Source organism: Heliangelus exortis, chromosome 19 (assembly GCF_036169615.1).
Source record: "Heliangelus exortis chromosome 19, bHelExo1.hap1, whole genome shotgun sequence".
NCBI classification, from domain to species: domain Eukaryota; kingdom Metazoa; phylum Chordata; class Aves; order Apodiformes; family Trochilidae; genus Heliangelus; species Heliangelus exortis.
Genome location: NC_092440.1, coordinates 5008684 through 5031191, shown reverse-complemented (window position 1 = coordinate 5031191; position 22508 = coordinate 5008684). Strand labels below are relative to the sequence as shown.

Genomic DNA, 22508 nt, shown 5'->3' with positions numbered 1-22508 from the left:
TGTTGCCCAGCATGCCTGACTTCTTCCCTTCCTCCTTCCTACTGGTAAATGCTGTCTGCAAGAGGGAAAGGGTGGTAAATCATTAACACTGCCATACTGGGAATAAAGGTTAAAGAAGTACTGGTGAATCTGCTGTGTATGTATTTGATTTCCAGGATCACACAAGTGCAACAAGACACCCAGGCAGAGGGTTTGGAGAGACATCCAGCAGGAGAAAGGTCAAGGTGTGACTCAGCAAGCTCACCCCATGCTGCAGGGCACATGGCCAGGGAAAACATGAGGCTGCTGGCAGTCCCTGGGAACAGTAGGAGGAATGCCAGGGCTTCCACCCTGCTCCCAGGAAAAACTTTGGTTGCCTCCAGAGCTGTAACCCCACCTCCCCACCTCCCCTTTTGGCACGAACCATAGGCAGTGAAATCTGTGCTCTAGAGTGAACTCTGCTGTGTTCAGTGTAGTACAAAATGTTACATGTAATACACAAAAGCCTGAAAGAAGCAAGAATTAACTTACACTCTTTGTAAATTGTTTTTAGATGAATTTAAGGTGAAAAGTACTTAAAAGCAATTCTCAACCCAGAACAGAATGTGAATCCTGCTCTGGCACACAGTGGGCCATCTCCACTCTTACAGAGAGGTAAGAGTGAGGCTACTGAGAGGTTCTGGAAACAGCCTGACCCTCTAAGAACTGGGTTTTAGCAAGGACCCATTATGCCAATATTGAGATACTTCATGTCTTCTAACTGGGACATCTCTTAGCATGGAAGAAAAGGCATTACAGCTAAGCTACTACACTAATCTCTTAGGTCTGTACTAGACTGGAGAGGGGAAAACACACTCTGCCTAAGCTGCTCATCAGGGAGGTGAAGAGGAAGACGGGAAGGGAAAATGGTAGCACCATCTGACTCCTTGCACAACAGGAACACAGAGTTGTTTTAGAGCATGAGTAAGGGGGAGCGCTCCCACTACAAGTGTAGACATTTATCAGTGTTGTAATCAGCTTGGCATATCTGGGTCTTAGAATAATTAAACCAGCAAAAAAGAGTCCCTGGCCAGTGTTGGAGGAGGACACAATTCACCAAAAGCCACATAGTTAGAATTTAACTTCTGTGCTATAACCCCAAATTCTTATAATCAAAACACAAACCCCATATCTCTCATCTGGCAGACTTGACAAGGGCTCTCAGAGCAGGCAGGTTTTCAAGGGGAAATGGCTGGTTTCCTCTCAGACCTGGTGAGTATCCAACTTCTTGTCTTCTAGCCCTAGTCAATAGCATCATAATCTTTAAAGACTGCAGCAAAAAAAACTTGTAGCAAAACTGAGCAAAAGCAAACATGGTTGGGAACAACACTGCTTCAGCTGTAAGACTGTCTACATAGCATCTCCAGAAATGAGAAAGAAATTAAAGAATGAGAGGTTTATAAGAGGACCTGGGAAACCAGGAGAGAAATATATATGCTTGTGAAGAGTGCTCTAAAATCCAGTATATATCATGGATACACAGTATTTCAAATAGAAGTCATTCAAGTAGTTTACTGTGGGGATAATAAAAATGAAACAAAAAAGAAAAGTTTTAAGAGGCCTAACTAACTAACTAAAAGTTTTAAGAGGCCTAACTAACAGAACTAAGAGCATCTTTTCAGACTTCTAATAACCAGGAGAGGAATATAAAGGCTGTGCAATTTTGCATCTTAATGATTTCCCTGCAATTTTGCTCGGTTATTGAAAAATTCAAAATGGATTTTGTATTTTAAAAGCTTCTTAATCTTAGAATAGTGAAAATATTAAAGCTTGCAAATTATGTCCTGGTTTGAAAGCCATGCTGGTATCAGGAGACTAAGATGTGTTTCCTCATCTTTGGCAGGTTCAATACCGGAAGCTGGTGCTAATGATTTTGGTGCTAGGGATTGGTGGGACCCACCTCTCTGGTTTTCAAATGTCTGTGATCAATTACACTTCTCCGGTAAGCAAAGGATCCATAAAGTCACACTTGTAACTGCTCTTCACCAGGTTAGGCCTTATATGCTCTCAAAAACCTGTTAGGTGTTGCCACGTGAGTTTATTCCCAGCTCATTCCAAAGCCATACTATACCAGTCACTGCTGAAGGACAAAATGAGTTTGCATGATTGTAAGGACTTTGTGCTCTAAAGACAACTTCCCACAGCATTGTGTGGAAACAGCACATTGAAACAACCTCCTTAAAGATTATGCCATGAGGAAAAGAGATTAAAAACTAGCTGACTGAATCTCAGCCTTCAGCCCTTTTCTCTTTATATCCACTACCTGCAACAAGAACATTTGCACTTCACTAGAATCAATGAAGTCCCAATATTCTGGTGTAGGAGAGCCCAGATTTAACAGACTGAAGAGTATAATTAATTTCTGAAAGATTCTCTTACACTACGAGGCTGAAGGAAATCCTAATTTGCAAACAACTGTCCCATGGTCATGATTTTAATCATGACTATTAATCTATTTTTTTAAAGTTGCAAACATTATAGAGAAACGTTGTGATTAGCACCCCAGTGCAATGAAAATCTGCTTTTCTGTCCCAGTATATTCAGCAGTTTATCAACCAAACTTGGCTGGAGCGCTACGGGTCTGTGCTGCAGCAGGAGACACTCACATTCCTCTGGTCCTGCGTGGTGTCTGTGTACTGTGTAGGTGGGATGCTGGGGTGTCTGTGCAGTGGTTACCTCGCTGCAAAATATGGCAAGTAAGTGAATTTCCCAACAGCTCACTACTCAGGGCTGCAGCAAGGGGAGCAAGTGAATGGTACTCAGTTAACAGAAGGGATGTCAGAATTCTCACTGCCCCCTTCTGGTGCAGGGTTTCCCCAGCATGTGTAACCACACCTGAGGATGTTAGAAGGAAGAATATGCAACTATATCTGATTCCCTTGTCATAATTTTTGGTGCCACACATTTCCTGGTTTTTTGCTGAAATTTCAGTAAAGAATACATTTCTGAAATTTCTTTATTGGGCTATAATGCCCCAGGGAGCTCAACAGCACTGCAGTAGTGCACAAGGGATGGATATTCTGTAGGCAAAACTTTTTTTTTTTTTTTTTTTTGGCTTTTTTTATTTTTATAATCAATGGCAGCCTGTAAAAAAAAATGGTGCACGCTCATTCCTTTGTAAAAATAATCTGTTACAGCAAAGATAAGCAGAAGTCCACCAGGCCACATTCAGAACCTTCTCTTTGAGGGTGGCCATAAAGGACAAAGACAGAATTCTCTACCTTGATGTAGTCAGTGAAAGTTCTCAGTGAAGTGAGATTTGTCTTATTCTGGGGGCACATGCAGAGTTTGAGATGGGAGCCTTGCCCACAGGGAAGAAGTGAAAAAGGATGTTCCTTATCAGTATTTATGCTGCAGGATCCTTCAGCCTCACAATGTGCTCACATAGTGTTAGCATGGAAACAAGGAATCCAGCTTCTCCCTTTTTTTTCTGCAAAGACATCAGGCCTGTTCATAATCAGATATGAAAGTTGTCCCCTATGCCATGGCTCGGTCTGTAAATCCAGAGAGCAGGCAGGCATTAGTCAAAGATGAAAAAGTAAAACATGGGTCATGTCCTTTGCTGCTGCAGGAAGAAAAGTCTCCTGTTCAACGACGTGGTCCTAATAATAGCCACCCTGCTGACTGGCTTCAGCAGGAGAGCCAAGTCTTTTGAGATGATCCTAACTGGGCGCTTCCTCGAGGGCATCGGTGCTGGTAGGACTCCCCACTGCTCCATGGTACAGTCACTTCTTTGGGGTGGATACAGAAATCTTCCAGCTGGGAGTACCCAGGCATGCACAGTAATCCCAGTGGAATAAGGAACCGGCTGGGAGAAGGCAAGAGGAGCTGTCCTTTGCCTTCAAGAGGTCTTGTTGGGAGAGAGATCTGATGGATGAGCTAAACATCTGCCTTGAAGTCCAAGGTATATTTTCAGGCTATTATTGAGGAGGATATATAGCCAAGAGTTCAGAAGAGAGAGGAGAAAGCTACCTTTAGCTGAAGGTAAAATGAAAAGGGAGCCCTCCTCTTGCTTCTTACAGCTTTAGTTCTCTCCTGTCTCCTTCACTTCAGGAATACATATGAATGCCCATGTTCAGTATGCTGGGGAGATCTCACCCAAGAAGCTGCGTGGATTTGTAAATGTGACCTCCTCTGTGTTTCTTGCACTCGGAAAAGCTGTAGCAAGAATTCTTGGATTACGGTACTTGTGCTTTCCCTCCCCATCCTATATTCTGTGTTGTTCTCCCACTCCTAGAAACAGACATACACTGCACTAATGGTGGGGTTTTACCTTGGCTAATCACAGCTGTCAAAAAGGATGCACCTACCCCATACCAGTTGCTGAGGGTTCCATATCACTCTGGGGAGAGAAAAGCCTTTCCCTTGAGAAAGGATGAATCCATCTCTGGAGACACAATTCCTCTGTTGAAAGGATTGTATGTAAACACCCAGTAAACTTTTGAGATCTGAAATCTCTGCTAATTTCTTGATAATCTCATGCAGAATTGCAGTGTTGGTTCAGAGGGATGTTGTGGGAATATTCAAACCCCACTGATCTTTAGAAAATATTCGAATTACAAAAAAATCTCAGTCTTCAAGTCGAAATAAATGAAGTTTGTTTTCTTTCCCTAGCCTAAATATCTTCTACTTCAATTTATCTTTCCAAGGTCTTTATGTATATTGTCACTCTTAAACTAGTCCAGGATCTAGAAAATACCAAACCATCTATAGACTGTAATTGTACTGGACTATAAATACACTCTAACCTGCTTTCATAGAGATCTTTTAGGAACTGAAGACATGTGGAATGTGTTATTGTCCTTCTCTGGACTGGTGGCATTGATTCAACTGCTCTTTTTGCCATTCTTCCCTGAGTCCCCTGCCTATCTCCTGCTGCAGAAAGGAGACAAGGCTGGCTGCTTGAAAGGTAAAATAAAACTTTAGATCTTCAGTTTATTAAAGAATAACTCTTGTGAAAGTGAAGCTAATAAGGGGAATCAGCTTTTCTTTTAACCAGCTACAAATTTATTGACAGGTATATAACTAAAGTCTTCCAGACTAAGCAGAGTAATCAGAAATCTTTAAGTGCTACACCTAAATGCTAGAGCAAATTGAAAGCTATTTTCCAGGAAAGTTCCCAGTAAGCAATGGTCTAGGTCTTTGCTCAGTGGCTGATGAATCAAAGCATGGGCTGAACTGCAAATGTTTGTCATTAAAAGCTGAAAACCACAGAACTCTGAGTGGATCAGGTGTTTGAGGAGTATACTTTGTTCTGTCTCTTCTGCAGCCATGAAGCAACTCTGGGGAGAAGGGAATTATCACACAGAATTTGATGACATGATGAAGGAAAAGGCTGTAACAAAAGGCACCAAAATCATGAATGTCCTGGAGGTGCTGAAAGAACGGTCTGTGTTCCCACAGCTGAGCACCATGCTCCTCATTCTGCTGAGTCTACAGCTCTGTGGCCTGAGTGCAGTTGAGTATACCCCATTTCCATGCTTAGATCTACTGTTCAGTAACCAAAGCACCACAATTCCTTCTTGTCACTTTCCTCTGGATCTACTTTATTCCTCCTCACACAGACCCCACTGCCTGTGAACATCAGTGGTATCATCACTCGTATTCTTCATACCTTTAAGGGAACTTCTCAGGTGGGAATATAAGTGATTCAAAGTCAGCAGAAGTTCTTGCAAGTAACAAGTGATGCTGAATGAGCTCATATCACACCTACATGCTTATTTTGAAAATGTTTCTTATTTTCCAGATCACCTTTTACACCTCAGAAATTTTTCGGACAGCCAGCGTGCAGGAAAGCATAATCCCATATGTATCTCTAGGAGTTTCTATCTCTGAGATCATCTCTATCATCTTCTGTGTAAGTCAGACCTTTCTGGGGCTTTAAGAGCTCAAGTACATGAGACTTGAGTCTATTCTTCCTTAAAGAAAATCCATATTCTCCTTATGAATGAAGGAATTTCTCTGTGGTACTGCATGAATTTGTAAAGTGCTTGTTGCCATTCTCTCTAAATTTTGTCCCACCTTTTATATCTTTCTTTCCATCTTCATTCTCCATCATTTCTTCTAAAGATTCCTCTCTTATTCATAATATATAAGTGCAATGTCATTCAGACATGAATATGCATGCTTATTTCAATTTATTTGTGAATTTCTATGTATTCAAATGGAGTTATACCACGTTTCCATTGATTACAGTGCTTACAACAATCATTTGTAGTACTAGAGAGGCTAGAAGGAATTCAATGCAGCAACTGTAGGCAACAGGTGGCAGGACCAGCCGAGTAATGAGCTCAGTTTTTTGTAATGGAATTGTGGCAGTGGCGAGTGCCGCCTTCACCTCGGTTTTCATCACCGCCAGTAAGCTGCATACAACCCTCCAGGTGTTATCAGCGCCGATGATGTCGCCGTTAATTTCTTTTGCATTGAGGTCCGCCAATAGATCATAAACCTCTTCCCATAAGTCCCGGGCTTTAGCAGGACCCGGGGAGCCAAGGAGTTCCTGGCTCTCTGCCTGTGCCACAATTTTTTCGGTGGCGGCAGCTTCAGTGGGTTTGCTGGCAGTAAGACCCATCTTTCTATTTCGACAAAAAGGCTTAGCAATGTAAGTAACAAGAGAAAAAAGGGGTTTCTCTTACCCTAATTTCTCGAGTTCTGGAAGAAAGTCGAGAAGTTCACTCGGGGAAGATGGTTTAGACGGGAGTCTATGCCCGCATTCTCCACCAGATGTAGCAGGAGGCGAACTTCGCAGCAAGGATAGGCTCTGAATGAGAACAGGATCAGTAGAGAACTGGCCTCAACCAGCACAGCTCCTGACCTGCTTCAGAATGAGCCATTTGCCGGTCTCAGGCCCCACCTTTTATTGGCCCTTGATCTTTGAGCATGCGCTCTTGGGCCAGCCCTAACTGGGCACAGGTGAGGCTGAGCACCGACTGAGCTCATTACTCGGCAGGTCCTGCCACCTGTTGCCTACAGCAACAGATGGTACCCATCAAAGATTTGTGTTCTCTGAAGTAAAAAGAATTCAAGAAGAATGCTTGTTTTGTTGGATGGCTGACACCTGGATTTTCCCACACTTCCAGTGACATCCAACTTTTTCTACTCTCCAGAGCTCCATTATCGATCGGTTTGGACGCCGGCTGCTGCTCTGGGGTGGTTATTTGCTGATGGCACTGATCCTGGTGTTGCTTGAGATGAGCCTTCTCCTGAGTGTAAGCAAATGTCTGGCTGAGAGTGGGCTTGCATCAGAAATCTCTGTGCAGGACAGCAGCCAGCCAGCCTTAGCTTTCACATCCAAAACTGTAGGTCAGAATATCTCCTGAAAACAAACTCACAGCCCTTCTGCAAGGCTATTTTTGGCCTGTCTTGTAGATCATCTCTTTAAACCAGGCTTTCAGTCAGTGAAAATCATTTCGTAAAACCACTGGCCTGCCCTAGGTTTCTGCCTGCCTGACCTCTCCAAACTTCACCCCTGTCCTGTTCTGCTGTCCTTTAAATCCCTGGATGTACATCCCTGCTGTCACCTTCCCCATTTGCTATCCCAGGCCTCCTGAACCCTCCCACCAACCACAAATTTCCACCTTTGTTACCAGTGATCCAGCTACATAGTGCAGCTCTCCAGAAACTTCCAGTCAGGATGCTGGGAAGTTGTGAGGAACCCAGTGTTACAGATTCACTAGTGCCACTGTTTTGCACTGCTTTGCAATTGTTGTCTCAGAAAAAAAAAAGAAAAGAAAAAACTTTCAGCTACTTTCTGTTTAAGAGATATCATCTGGTTCACATGAGATTTGAACACTGCTCCAAAGTTGTCTAATACAGATAATTGGGTTAAATCAGTAACAGTTTTCCTCATGCTATAATTCTCTTGGAATTTGTTATTTGTTTTTCAGGCCAGGGTGCAGGTCAGCTCCCCTCTGTAGATATCACACTGCAGGCTACTTTTGGCCTTCCACTGTATTCAGTACAGAAAGATCAGTAGCTCTAGTAAGCATCTACTACAGAGCCCAGCACTGTGGGCTTTTTCATAAATATTACTTCTCCTGTATGTTTGGATCAGCTCTATACAGCTATAAAATTACTTCTCATTCTCTTCCCTCCCTTGGTCTAGGATCAGTTCCTCTGGATGCGTTATTGCAGTGTAATTCTCATCTTTTTATTCATCATTGCCTATGGAATAGGACCAGGTGAGTACAACAATGAAAGAAATATCAGGACACCTTGGACCATATGGATGAGCACAGGCCATAAATGTATGGAAAGAGAACCAGACTGTGTGGATATATCTTAGAACATCAACAGCTTCATGAATTAATGACTCAAGAAACAATTTCTTTAGCAAATTACTTGAAACTATGCAGATCCTACTGAATCAGGATCCTGTTTTCCCTCACTGGATTACAGGTTTAAGCAAAAAAAAAAACAAAAACAAACCAAAAAACCACCACCAAAAACAAAAGAACAAGCTGTTAATCAGTACACTAAGACTTGTTTTGGAGGGTGTGAATGTTACTCAGTACCTACAGGTTCATCTGATCCATCTCTGTCTTTGATTAAGGGCAGAGGTATCATCTGTCTCTTACCATTGCACCCTCCCCTAATGTCACCCTGAATCACCTGTATCAGTAATGTCAGAACAAAACCTACAACTCTATTAGAACCTCACTTGCCTAAGACCAATATTTACTCTGAAAGTTCCCTGACCAAACACTGCTTTTGGTAATTAGTCTCCAAATTAAATGGCAGCCTTCACTATTGTAAGGGCAGTATATGAGGACCATGAATGTCTTGAAAATACGACAGAATTCTCACAGTAGCAGAATCCAGGTGTCTCCTATGGGCAACAGAGGCTCCATTAGGCTCATTCATCTCTGTATTTCATACTTCCTAGGTGGATAGAAACTGCACTTCAGAGGTGTCCATCTCTCTCCAGGCACCATAAGAGAAATCTGTTGGGAATTTAGGTAGAGATGGCTGTGCTACCCAAACTTAGATTATCTCACAGTAGCCTGATTTGCTGGAGATGTCTGACCAGTGGCAACAGTTCATTCACCTTGGAGGAAATGGTTAACTGCAGTGATGTTTCTATTGCTTTTTAAATGTTTTTTCCTCAGCTGGAGCTGTCATATCTGTCACAACTGAAATCTTCACCCTCTCAACAAGGTCCTCTGCTTTTGTCATCGGTGGAATCGTCATTTGGCTGGGCCTCACTTTCACTGGAATGCTGTTCCCATTTGCTGTCGTATGTAATTTGATTAAAATCTTCTCTCTGACTTTATCAATTTAAACTAGTTTTCTAGGATGGTCTGGACAGGGAGTAGGATGAAATGTCTTGTATCCATGGGATAGATACAAGAATCTATAGGATCAAGTGTTGTAAGGGAAATCATTCATCTTATTCTGTTTTTATCTCCAGATGCTTCTTGGTCCTTTTTGCTTCCTCATCTTTATTGCTGTCCTGGTCATTTCAGCAATTCTCATCTACCTATTCCTCCCAGAAACAAAAGGGAAGTCAATTTCTGAAATCACAGAAGAATTCAAAACATGCCAATTTAAGAAGAAACGTCATCAGACTGTGGAGAAGAATTCTACTGAAGAAAAGACATTCTGCACAAGGCTTTGATAGATCACCATAAGCAACTTCCATGGCCCTATCTCAAAACTGAACTGAAACATAAGCCTTAACATGGACTTTTCTCAATAAAATGTAATCCAAAAAGTAACTGACAGGTAGCTTGTCACTACTCCAAGCAGTCCTGTTTTATGTACATCTTTGCCTTCCATGACAACGAAAATGCTACTTCCTCAAACAGCTCTTTAGTAGGAAGACATGAGTAAGTACAGACACTTCTCAGAACTGGGAGATGGAAAATATTTTCAGGAGTAACACATGAATTCTTTTTCAAGTCTTTCTCCCTTTCTATCATTTTAAAGAAGCAGGGTTTGTCCCTATGCTTGGTACTTTGTAAGAAAGCTCTGCCGAGGATTAAGAGCAAGATGAAGAGAGGATAAAACACAAATATAGTTTTTGCAAACAATTTTCATGCAATTTCTTTACAATATCACACTGTAGAGGACCTAGTTTTCATCCTGAACACTGTATCTGAGTAAATACCAGGTAAAACAACAAAGAAAACTCAATTTTCTTCTATTTTCTTGAGCTGACATCAAGTAATTGATTGTCTCCATCATGACTGTCAGGGATCAGCCCCAATCCCTGGGCACTTGGTACAGAAGAACTCTCACCTGCATCCTCTGGAGCAAACTGGCTGCACCCTCCAGACATTTTACCTGTAGCAAAATCTGGAGCACATTTTTGCAGTGTAAGCAGTGCCCTCAGCCCTATGCTGGGTACCTGATGGATGGCACAAGGGTTAAGAAACATACACACAGTGTTGAGAAGTAGAGAACCAGAGGCCAGTCATGAGATAAGAAGTAAGACACTTTGAGAGAGTACAGAGAGAGCAGGCACTCTGAAAACTCAGCCCATTTTGTAAAAAATTAACTACTAAAAAAAAAAAAAAGAAAAAAGAAAAAAGCAGAGGCTGTGACAGCCAACATCTGCTAGCTGTGTGCTGGCCAAGGGCACACTGCACTCCACAAGTGCACATCAGCACACAATACTACACTTTACCACTGCTATGCTCCACAGCACCCATGTACTGCTGCTGTTCAAGAGCTGTTAGTGCTGTTGACTGCTGCAGCATTTAATCAGATCTCTCCCCAAACTCTTCTACCTACATATTGCACGATCAATTAGTTTTTCTATTTTTTGTCATAGTTACAAAGGGTGTTACTGTTGAGCTAGACCACAATCCTATCTTTCTGCAGTTTAACCATTCATACTGGTTTATCAATGTTGAGACCTGGGGGGTTTCTATTTAAAAATTTCAAATAATGTGCTTGCTGCTTCTGAAGGAATAGACATAGAAGAAGCTCTGATATTAAAGTGTGAGTGAATGTTCTGGCAACTGAAATCTGGGTTAGATTTTATATTAAATCTGATTTCACTTGCTGCATCAAAATGGGGAGCACTTATGCCATAAAATGTCCCCATTCAAAAGGACTCCCCTGTCAAATCACTGAAATACCTAATCCATCCATTCTAAGCACTATTCACTTGCTGTGAAAAACACCAACAGAAATCCCACGAAGTAAACATGAACAGATGGTTACTTAAGCAGAAGGTGCACAAAAAGAATGAGAGAAATAATTCTAAATGCTATTGCAAGCCAGAATAAACAATGTTTGTTACACAGTTATATAGGCAAGAGTTGGAATTACACAAGTAACCAAGGTTTTATTATTAACATTTCTTCTCATTTCTTTAGACTCACAGGATCTGCAGCAAACTTCTCTGTAAATAATTGCATCCTGTGTTTTATGAACTGAAAGTACAAGTCCCGAGGGGGAGCTTGGGAGATGACTGAGGGCTTCAGTACAACTCCACTGCCCCACCAGCCCCCACCCGGAGGGGGTGGGGGAAAGTCCCGGGCATGACTAAGCAAAAAACTTGGAAAGCAAGAATGAGAAGAAAGCTCCAGGCAAACCCCTTTCTTCCAAGTTCTGTCTCTAGCAGAAGCCACACGGAGGTACAGTTTGGGGGTTATGTCACAAAAGAGGAGCATCTGGAAACCAGAGGTGACTTTTCAATGGCTGCAACACCAATTTTGGATTTGTTCTGTGTCTGTAATGCTCAAAACTGAAACCTGAGAGATTAAGATCCCAACTGTCCCATCCTAACTCATAAGGCAATATTTACCTCCTTTGGGTACTCTCATGAGTAAGTGGTCTTGCAGTTACTGGCTGTTTCAAGTGGAGCCACTAGGACAAGGTGTTTTATTCCAAAAGCCTCTGCTGTGTCTTAACACCTCTTACTGTCTTTACACCACTCCTGGCCAACAAACACCCCCATAAACACCAGACAAGAGATGATGCCCTTCCTCAGTGCAGCCTAATTCATACCTAAGCCAGAACAGCAGAAATAGGCTTTGAAATTCACTGCTTCTACTTCAAGCCCAGTGAAGGGCTGGATGCTTCAAAATTTGCCAATTTTCCCTCTAATGAACAATATTTACTATACCAATGTATCTCAAACAGAACACCACATACTTTACATACTAATAAATAACAATATCTAAACATTGTACCAGCTGCTTTTTGCTTTGTGCAGATTACAGCAGAGAGTTATCAGTCTGTATCATAGAAGTGTTTTACTCTTCCTGGAATAAAGTTTAGATTTTCCTTGCCTGAACAATTCTCTTTCCCCTTTCCAAAGCTCTCACTACCCTCCAGGTACAATCCTTGCTTTGAAACTTTTCCCCTGCACACTGGACTAGATGCAATTATTTCCTGAAATCTTTAATCTGGCAGTGTTAACTTTGTCCAGTTGAAGTAAATATAAGTGAGTGAAGGCAAAATAGTAAAAATTTAACTCTGGTCCCTGAGGCCAGTGCCCAGTGCCATACATACCAGCAGGCAGGAGACAGAGACACAGAAGCTGTGATGACAAAGACACATCCCACACTGGACAGCCTGTCCCAGCCAGAGATGACAGGCTTCCTATCAAACCTGGTAAGTACTTGAGGTATTTACACCTATGACATTTTTGTACTCTGCTGCTGCTGATATTATTACTGAGGATACATGATTTGCTTTGCTTCCCTGCCAAAAAAAGTTTTGTGAAATATATCCCTAATTATCATAGAATCATAGAATCATAGAATAGGCTGGGTTGGAAGGGACCTCAGAGATCATCGAGTCCAACCCTTGAACAACTACCGCCTCAGTCACTAGACCATGGCACTGAGTGCCATATCGAGTCTCTTTTTAAATGTCTCCAGGGACGACGAGTCCACCACCTCCCTGGGCAGCCCGTTCCAATGTCTGATCACCCTTTCCATGAAAAAATTCTTTCTAATGTCCAATCTGAACTTCCCCCGGCAAAATTTAAGACCATGCCCTCTTGTCTTACTGAGAGTTGCCTGGGAAAAGAGACCAACCCCCGCCTGGCTCCATCCTCCTTTCAGGGAGTTGTAGAGAGCAATGAGGTCTCCCCTGAGCCTCCTCTTCTTCAGGCTGAACAGCCCCAGCTCCCTCAGCCTCTCCTCATAGAATCTGTATTTACTTGATCTGTAATTACTTGATGCAAAAGATGTCAGGCAGGTTTTGAAAGGCAGGGAACAGAACGGGATGTTGGCAGTGGTGGCATCTTGACACACAGATGTTTGTGAGAGCCTGCAGCATTTATATCCTGGCTATGGCTGAGTCCTGACCCTTCACACAGCAGTGAGGCACCTTCAGTCAGGACACTGTCTCTTTAAGGCTGCAAGCTCAAGAATATTTTGCTCTACTTCTGCAGGCACAGTACCGGGGGCTCTTTCAAATGATCTCTGTCCTGGGGATTGGTGGAACTTTCCAAGTTGGCTTTCAAGTTTCTACTGTCACCTACATGTCTCAGGTAGGCAGAGATGCACAAGGCACACTTGTTAATGGTGGCACTGAGTCTACATTCCTGCCTGAGGATGCTCCTTCCTGGCAGTCTGCAAGGGTTAAATCACAGTATTCTCCTCTCACAATTCTTTCCCATTACTATGCTATCATGTAAAGCAGATTTTTTCAAAATGTTGAAAATATAAGAGAGAGACCTGCAAGTTGTTGTTCATGGAACTCTTCCTCAGAAGACACACACTGCCTGGGGTGCCATTTGCTTTCTTTTAAACCTACAGCACATCTACCTACTTCCTTGACCTTATTCTCCACTATTCTTCACCACAAGTCCATTCCTCTTTTCCTCAGATTTCAAGGACAAAAAAAACCAAGGAATGAACTCCTTTTAATGCCAAAATGAACCCATCTTACTCTATTACACTATGCCTCCTAGCTAATGCACACTTAGAGAGTCTTTATGAAATAGTGACTTTAGCTGATAGGACAGAATTATGTCCTGAATATAATAAAATGCATGCACTGGAGTCACAGTTATTGTTGTTAATGAAAATTCTTTTTTCTGTCTCAGCATGTTAAGGCTTTCATTAATGAAACCTGGATGGAGAGATACGGCTACCCCATCCACCCAGACAACCTCTTGTTCCTGTGGTCCATCACTGTGTCCATCTTTGGTATAGGAGGTCTCTTGGGTTCATCAGGAAGCAGATACCTCACTGTCAAGTATGGCAAGTATGTATGTATTTTTAAAGACAACTCATCAACTGAATCTTGTTGGGGTTTTTTAAATGTGAGGCAGGCTTTTATGCTGAGCCATGGCTGTACTACAGACAGCTTAGCAGTGGTGTCATCAGATTTTGCTGCTTTTTGCCCTTGTCCTGTGGCACAGGCTAATCAATTGAGCTGCCAGCCTCTAATTAAAAAAATTCTTTTTCATTTCTTGCACTCACAGAAAGAAGTGTCTCATGTGCAACAGTCTGCTCATGATACTGGCAGCATCCATCATGGGCTGCAGTAAAATAGCCCAGTCCTTTGAGATGATCTTAATTGGACGTTTTATGTGTGGAATAAGTGTAGGTAAGTGACTTCTCCCACGGGTCAGCAGACTCTCCCAAAGTTTTACACCTTCATTCAAAGCAAATAATAAACCTCCACCAAGAAAACTAAGTATTAAAATAAGTCTGTGATCCCTTGTCAGAAGATCTTCTATAATACCCAGCAATAAAGAGCATAATTACTACTAATTTCTCTGATACCAAATGAAATTCAACGTTCCCAAGTGCACAAATATTCAGAGCTGTCAGGAATGTTTTTATACAATAAGGAACATGGATTTAATCTGGTGGGAAAATATGTCTAATATGAAGGTATTCAGGCTGTTTCAAAGCAGTGAGTCCTTGAGGATTATGCCCTTGGGCTGGGCATAATCAAGCAAAATCACCCCTGGCAAGCAGACCACATGCAGTGAAAGCATCCTGTGCTGGTATCAGTGTGCCTTGTATTTTTCTCCTACACAAAGAACTGTTTTTCCATTCAGTTTAGAAATTCACAGGAATGAGAATTTCATGAGAAACAATGTCTTTTTCTCAAATAACCAGGTTTTGTACATTGCTTCTTTGGCATACACTTGTCTTGAAGAACCACAGTTGTATTTTGAGAACTACCCATGCATTCACCTTGCTGTGATCAAGAACCTGTAACATGCCACATGCAAGGACCTAACTTTTGTTAAAGACATTTCATATATCCATTGTTTTGCCATCACATAAAGCCAGAAGAACACATGACTTTCAAAAGGGAGAAAAGAAAAATCTCATACATGAGTTGAGGTATAAGGAACAATTTGCAGTAAGACATGGTGCATGAGGCAGCCCTACTTCTCAATGCTTAATTATTCCCAGGCAATTTTATTTCCAATAGTTATGAATGTCTTCTTTCTTCTCTCCCATAATTCTCTCCTCACTCAAGGTCTTTGTGTTCCTCTACACTACCAATATGTTGGGGAAATTTCCCCTAAGAAGTTACGTGGATTTTCAAACTCTACTTCCTCTTTATTTTGGACACTGGGAAAAGCTGTGGGGCAAATTTCAGGACAAAGGTATAACATAATCCCACCCAATTAATTTCTGGATCCTCTCTACCTTTTGTTTCTTCCACTTTTTCATCCATTCCTTTCCTCAAAACCAATGCTACACACACACATTTTATCCCCACCAGGGAGCTGCTGGGCAGCCAGTCTCTGTGGCCCATGCTGATGGCCTCCTGTGGACTTCCAGCACTGGTCCAGCTGGTTGCTCTGCCCTTCTTCCCTGAGTCCCCACCCTACCTCCTCATGCACAAAGAGGACATGGAAGGCTGCAAAAAAGGTAACCTGTTCTTCACTTGGCTTTCAGTTGCTTTGTGATGAGTTTGTCCTGTTTGTAAACAGGACAAAATTTCTCTTTGCTCATTTCTAAGGTGACTCTGTGAATACAAAGTATTTTTGTTGTAGTACCCACACAGAACATGAAACTATTTCTCTCTGTATTACAAAACCTTTTACATTGAGCTGACACCACCTAAGCAGCCAGACTGGTGAAAAATGATAAATGATAAATAGTAAATGGCTGTTTGAACTGCAGGGCTTCACAGGGCACCCCTCAGCCCTGGTTGTTGTCAGTGTACCCTGAGAGAAAGAAGGATAAAAGTGGACCTGTGGGCAGGGAGGGAGTCACTGTGCACCTCACTAGGCTTTTCTGTGAGGACAGGTCCCTCTGTGGAGGAGGGGACCAGGGCTCTGGAACACACTGTAGGATATCTCTGCCTCCACAGCCCATGCACTTGTATCACCTGTTCAATAAACTCCTCGGGCAACAAACACCAGAGATGAATTAACATGGCAGGTCTCACTCTCCTTCTCCACAGCCATAAGGCAGCTTTGGGGTGAAGGCCATCACCAAGCAGAGATTGATGACATCATGAAAGAGAAGGCAACAATGAAAAACACCAAGATCTTGAGTGTCCTGGAGCTAATCAAAGAACCAGCTTTCCGTTGGCAGCTGTATATGATAGTTACTATGACCGCCACAATTCAGCTCTGTGGCATCAATGCAGTTGAGTGTTCTTTCCCCTTAAAGTCCCAAAACACTTACTGACAATGTTACAGGAGACAAAACAGCTCCCTGGAGCTCCCTCCATTTTTCTCAGGCTTCTCAGTCCATAACTTGCTGTCTGCCAGCTCCCCTAGAGGAGCAGCAGCAGCAGTTGGCAAAGCTTGGCCAGGCTCTTCATGTGACATCCGTTTGCCCAGGTCTTGGTCCTTGCTCAGGACCTTGCTCCTTGCCTTGAGTTACCTTCCCCAGCAGTCAGGCTTATTTTACAGCCTTTTTTTGGAAGCCATTACAAGGTCCCATCACACAAATGAGCCCACCCTATGCTGGAAAAATCCACAATTATATTTTACATTTCTGCTCTGTGCAACTGCTGCTATTCAGCCCCAGCTCTTACCACCCAGAGATGTTGGCTGGCAGTACACTCACTCTTCCTTAAAAGCTAATCAGAAAGTGTACTCACTGTTCTGGCAGCTTCTGCAGTTCTCCACCTCTTCCTCAAGCAGCACTTTTCTGGGATCATTTTGAAGCTACAGCTTTTCAGTTGCCTGCAGGATTTTTCTACCTCTAACATCACAGTGCCTCAGCATCTGTAAAGGAAATACACACGAGTCTTAAACTGGAATCTTGATCATCCCAGCATCATTCCAAATAGTAGCAGAGGTCCTTGAAAAGAAAATATGCTTGTTTCAAGCTTCTCTCTCTCAAGCTTCTTCTCTCTGAAGACCCATCACCCTCCATAACTCCATGCTCTTCTTTCTTGAGAAAGGAGAATATATCCTACAGTGATGGGTTTGGAGGGACTCCAGAAGTGATGATGGACCTGGCTGTTTCTGAAAGCACCTAGATCAGGACTCTGCAAACCTAATTACATTGCAGCAGCTGGAGCTACTTTTATCCCAGCATTTTGTCCTTTAGGTAATTAAGTAATTATATTTTGCAATGGTTTTGTCTGCCAATTAAGTGAATACTACCAAAAAAAGAGTGCAGAATTCCAGCTCACTCCAAAGCTGAGCTGCATGCTCCCTGGTTAGCAGCTTCTACCCAAGGCTGTCACACAGGTGTGGGTAAGAAATCCATTCTTTTTTTCTCTTACTGTTTTACGGATTTTTTTCCAGATTTATTTTTATACTTTTGAAGTTCTCAAGGCATCTGGTTTTGATGAAAGTATGATCTCCTATATGACACTCTCCCTTGGACTCTCTGAACTCGTAGCTGCTGTGGTCTGTGTAAGTCACATTACATCAGGAATGGGTCACAGTTTGCTCTCCTGGCCCTGACACCAGTGTGATTTCTGTCCTTCAGAGCTCCATTATTGAGCGACTGGGCAGGAAAGTGCTCCTGAGAGGAGGCTATGGGATCATGGGCTCACTGCTGGCAGCCATCACTGTGACTCTCTCCCTACAGGTAAAGAAATTCTTCTCGTGGCAGATTTCTTTATCTGTTCTATTGATAACTCTGCTCACAGGCAGAACCATGCTGCTGAGAAAGGAAAGAGAGGCTTGAAAGTGCCAATAGTTAACAGTGTTAACAGTTTACCTTCTGGGAGGGAAATAGTCTAAAGATCAACTTCACCTGCACACAGATCATACCTTCCCTCAGAAAGTGCTCTCATCCCCCTGCCTTCAACATGGTCCCAGGAGTCAGCAAGGAGCACATAAACAGAGGGAGACTGGCTCTGACTCCTGAGTTCATCAGACTGCAAACACCAAACGCTGGGCATGGATAAAAATACAGCCCTAGGAAAACGTCCCTTTCTATTCATGCAGTTTTTAAGTAACAACAAAAACCCAGATTCTTTTCACCAGTCAATTTGAAATTTAACTTTGCTGATGATGACACTGGGAATCCACGTTTGTTCAGTCTGGCCACCAGGTCACCTCTGTAACGTTGTTTCATTGCTGTATCTTCCTCAGAAACATACTCAGAGCTTCTCTGTAGACATTACTGTAAAATCAGCATTGAAGCAAGGTGGCAGCAGACTTCCATTTTTGTTTCACTCATGAAGGATTTCAGTTATAGGAGGGAGAAATCTTTCCTGAAGCACTGAATCTTTTGTCTTCTTCATTAACATATAGGAAAATTCCTTTCCAGTGTTATTGAACCTATCACTTGCAAAAGCAAAGACAGATATGATCTGTCTTCCCATATATCTAAGGGCTGAGGGAAGCACCACGGGGTCAAGAAGAAAGGAGAATGGGTTGGAAAAGTACTGTTCAGACTTTCTTTAACTGAAGGCTTGACAACTGTTCTGCACTAGCAAACCTGCCTCTCTGCTCAGCTAACAAAAACCTGGCTGCTCCATCCACAGGAAGAAGCACTCATTTCCTTGCCTGTAGTGTTCACCCACAATACATTTTTTATTGAGGTGACAGTGCTGGAAAATGAGCAGCATTTCTCCCCTATGGTCACCAACAGACTTTACCCAGAAGTTCTTTCTGTTGTTTGGTTTGGTTTGTTTTTTTCTCAGGACTGGTATTTCTGGATGCCATACTGCAGCCTGTGTCTGATTATCTTGTTTGCAGTGGTCTTTGCAGTTGGACCAGGTGAGTACTTCATTCAAAAGAAATAAAGGAACCAAGTCGTGTGAGTTTATTGATATGATGAGAAAAAAATTGCATTGTATTGCATAATATTAAGCTCAAGTAAATTAATTTAATCTAATCTTGTAGTCACTTGAACACTGTGGGTCTAAACATTGGCTAGAAACTTCAATGCCATCAGGTTTAGATTTTATTAATGAGGGAAAAAGGAGAGAGCAGAAGTACTCACTGGAAAAACAGCAAAAATAGAGCAAAAGCAGATGGGTACAATTTTTTTAAAAAAAACCTAAGGAAAAAAAAAGCAAAAAAAAGCAAGCCTTTTAAATTCAGTGTTGTATAATGTTATATCTTATCCCACACAGACAGCAGTGCAGAAGACCTACTTTGGAGCAATTCTTTTCCTAGCATGTAGTACCTGCTCCTCTTTAAGTACTTATTTTTTTTAAGTCTACTCACTTTCAAAATATTTGCCTTCCCATATGGCAAGGCTGCATTATTTTCTTAAAGTTGTTGAAGTTCTGTCACTTTGAAGCATCACTGAAATGCCCAGGAAGTGAATCCAGGAACACCCATTGCTGATTTTGCAGTATCACATCAGGAATTGTTGTTAGTAGTAATAATTATTTCATCCTCACACAGCTTCTTTCAGATGTCAGACTATTTCAAGTGGTAACAAATTAATTATTGAGTCTCCCCAATGTATTTTTTTTTATTATTTACCATTTTAATAAGCTGATGCGTAGCAGTTTATAAGATGCCACATTTTCTTTTCTAAACCACCAGTGACACACCTAAGTCCCTGGAATGCCAGTCCAAACCAGCAGCACCTATTTGCTGACTTGTGTAACAGCAACATTCAACCCAAATGTTCAAACCAGACACATCTGCAAGTGATGATTCTAATGCTTTGTTCCTTTCAGCTGGTGCCACAATTTCCGTTCGGGTAGAAATCTTCAAGCTGTCCTGCAGGCCCCCTGCCTTTGTGATCAGTTCTGTCCTCAACTGGCTGGGTGTCTTTGTCATTGGAACATCTTTCCCATTCATTGTGGTGAGTGACTTTCCCTGGGACACTCCCCAGGGGCACTAAGCTCCAGTGGGAAGAGGAGCAGCAGGAGGTGACAATGCCATGTCACTGGGGAGTGGCCTGGGCACCTGCTCTCCACAGTCCACTTTTGCAGCTGAAGGGCCCTGATTTGCCAGAGGTACTTATGCAGACTGGAATACTTGTTAAAGTTCAAAATGCATAGAATGCCTACTCAAATTCAAAGTACTTTGGGACCCAAACACAAAGGCTGTGCCAAGAAAGTGACAAAAGAAAAGCTTTGCTCATCTTGCTCTCTTTCACTTTGCTTTTCCCTGCAGGAAAAACTGAAGCACTTCTGCTTCCTCATCTCCATGGGGGTACTTTTCACTGCAGTGATAATTATCCACCTGGTCCTTCCAGAAACAAAAGGAAAGTCAATTGTGGAAATCACAGAAGAATTCAATAAGCTAAACTTCAAAAAGAAATGTATTCCAGCACCTCCAAATCATGTCACAGAGGATTATATCTTCTGCACCAGGCTTTGACCAGCCACTTAGGAGCATCAAGCTTTCTTAAAAGGAAGGAAAAAAAGACATGTGTTGTCTTCTGACTGGCAAGCCAGCCCAAATGGATTTCAGATCAGTCATTTACAAGGTTTCCATTTTGCCAAACCAGCATCTTTCTCAAGCATTTCTCTCTGGGCAGCTTATGAAAGGGATGATGGCTATGAAAGGGTAGAGTGATGTGAATCATGAGCATTCTGGCTTAACTTGCTGATGTGTAAATCTCTTCTTATCAGAGCAACTAATACACACTGAAACTACATGTAGGATTTATAAACACTCTGCTGACCACAGAGAAAAGGAAGACCTGTGATCCCCTTGCTGTCTATGATTTTTGAGTGTGTTTTTACAACCCTGAAATGGGAACAGTGAAGTTCTTGGCTTGCTGTCTCTGGCTAGGGTTCAATCCATAACAGATTAAAGAAAAAATTTAGTGCAATAGGAGAGTAAGTCTTTGTTTCTCTAGACTCAGCTGAGTAATCAAACCTTGCCAGGTTCCCATGCATAACATTATCTTGTCCTTGTGTTGGATGTAGTTTGACAGACTTCAACTCTTTTGGACTGAAGTTTTCAATGTCAGCAGCCATCCTTGCTTCGAGTTCAATTTAATTTCCAGTCCTAGTAGCAAGGCAAAGCTATTGGGCAGAAATGGACAGAGCAAATGTTCATAGTGGAGCACACTCTACAAATTAAAATCCAAACTTTAGACTTGCACAGTAAAAAGAGTGGGTTTATCTCTGATGTTGCTTTAACTGGCATTTTATCTCAAAAAAGTTTATTCAAAATATGAATTAAATTGCTCATCATAACTGCTGCTTATTTTTAACTGGAAATGCTAAATATAATAAAAATGGCAGATTGACTTGTAATAAAACCTCTGGCCTCCACAATAGTTTATTTCCCAACATCAGGATCTTTGTTAGGGGCATCTGACTAGAAAAATGTTAATGGTGTGCATAGCCTTCAATGACTGGGATTTTTCATTATTCTGGTCTTTAGTACTGAGGGACACTTAAGACTTCTCACTAAAAGGTAATCTATGAAACATGAAGTTTCCTTAAAGCCAGAAAAGCTCAACAATTCTGTAGTGTTCCATATACATATAACATGATTAAAAACTAACAACCATCTGGAGACAACTACCAGAATAGAAAGGAAATCTCAGCTTTTTGCAAAACAGAATTCTCCTTGCCTAACCAGTCATTCCAAAAACATCCTTTATTCTGCTCCAGCAATACCTGAAGTCTTTGGCAACATAAGCAGAGTGGCATGAGGTGGCATTGTTGGAGTTACTCTCTAGCAAGCCACTCATCTGATCTCAGTTATTCATTAGATGTTATTAGGAAAGCCTTTCCCATAAGATCCTCACTAGAAGCAAGCAGATGCCCTATGGAACATTAATGTGACAACGAAGCAGAACAGCTCTTCGGAGCACAGGTCAGCCTTGGCTTGTGCTCAGTGGAGCAAGAGCTGTGTTCTGGTAACAGTTCAGTCAAGGGATGAAACAGCAAAAATGGTCCAAATGTATATGATTAAAGGATATCTGTAAGATAGCTGCTGGCTACGTGTTAGCACTAATTATGAAGCTGCACATCTAATAAAGGGGCCCTTAACACAATGTAAGCACTAAGAGCACAGAAGCAATAATTAATCAACAAAAATGCAAAAGACAATATGCATTACGACCCTATGGAAGGAAGACTCTTACCAACAGTAGGGATGCAAAAGTAAAGGACAAGAGCAAAGAGTAAAAATCACAATATGTATAAAGTACACTAAGCAGAGGTGGGTGATGTAGAACATAAAATATGTGCAAAAAGCTGCATTTGAG

The 22508-nt window shown here is 42.0% G+C and overlaps 2 protein-coding genes across 6 annotated transcripts; both read left to right on the top strand.

Annotated features, from left to right (window-relative positions):
* Positions 1-1066: 1066 nt before the first annotated feature.
* LOC139805076 (solute carrier family 2, facilitated glucose transporter member 11-like) lies at positions 1067-9734 on the top strand. 5 transcript variants are annotated; one of them, XM_071763064.1, is made up of 13 exons: positions 1081-1230; positions 1862-1960; positions 2554-2714; positions 3590-3714; positions 4072-4201; positions 4779-4927; positions 5288-5475; positions 5765-5875; positions 7125-7224; positions 7910-7998; positions 8123-8198; positions 9126-9253; positions 9428-9734. In XM_071763064.1, exons 1-13 carry the CDS (start codon positions 1207-1209, stop codon positions 9632-9634), a joined length of 1587 nt encoding a protein of 528 aa, XP_071619165.1. In that variant the 5' UTR covers positions 1081-1206; the 3' UTR covers positions 9635-9734. The 5 variants fall into 5 exon arrangements, with proteins under 5 accessions (XP_071619166.1, XP_071619165.1, XP_071619167.1 ...); XM_071763066.1 differs by having other exon boundaries at positions 9126-9257; XM_071763065.1 differs by lacking the exon at positions 7910-7998 and having other exon boundaries at positions 1067-1230; positions 7125-7226.
* A 2728-nt stretch (positions 9735-12462) lies between these two features.
* LOC139804994 (solute carrier family 2, facilitated glucose transporter member 11-like) lies at positions 12463-21551 on the top strand. The gene is made up of 12 exons (XM_071762896.1): positions 12463-12585; positions 13373-13471; positions 14030-14190; positions 14411-14535; positions 15427-15556; positions 15676-15824; positions 16363-16550; positions 17666-17776; positions 17853-17954; positions 19018-19093; positions 20011-20138; positions 20453-21551. Exons 1-12 carry the CDS (start codon positions 12517-12519, stop codon positions 20657-20659), a joined length of 1545 nt encoding a protein of 514 aa, XP_071618997.1. The 5' UTR covers positions 12463-12516; the 3' UTR covers positions 20660-21551.
* Positions 21552-22508: the final 957 nt, after the last annotated feature.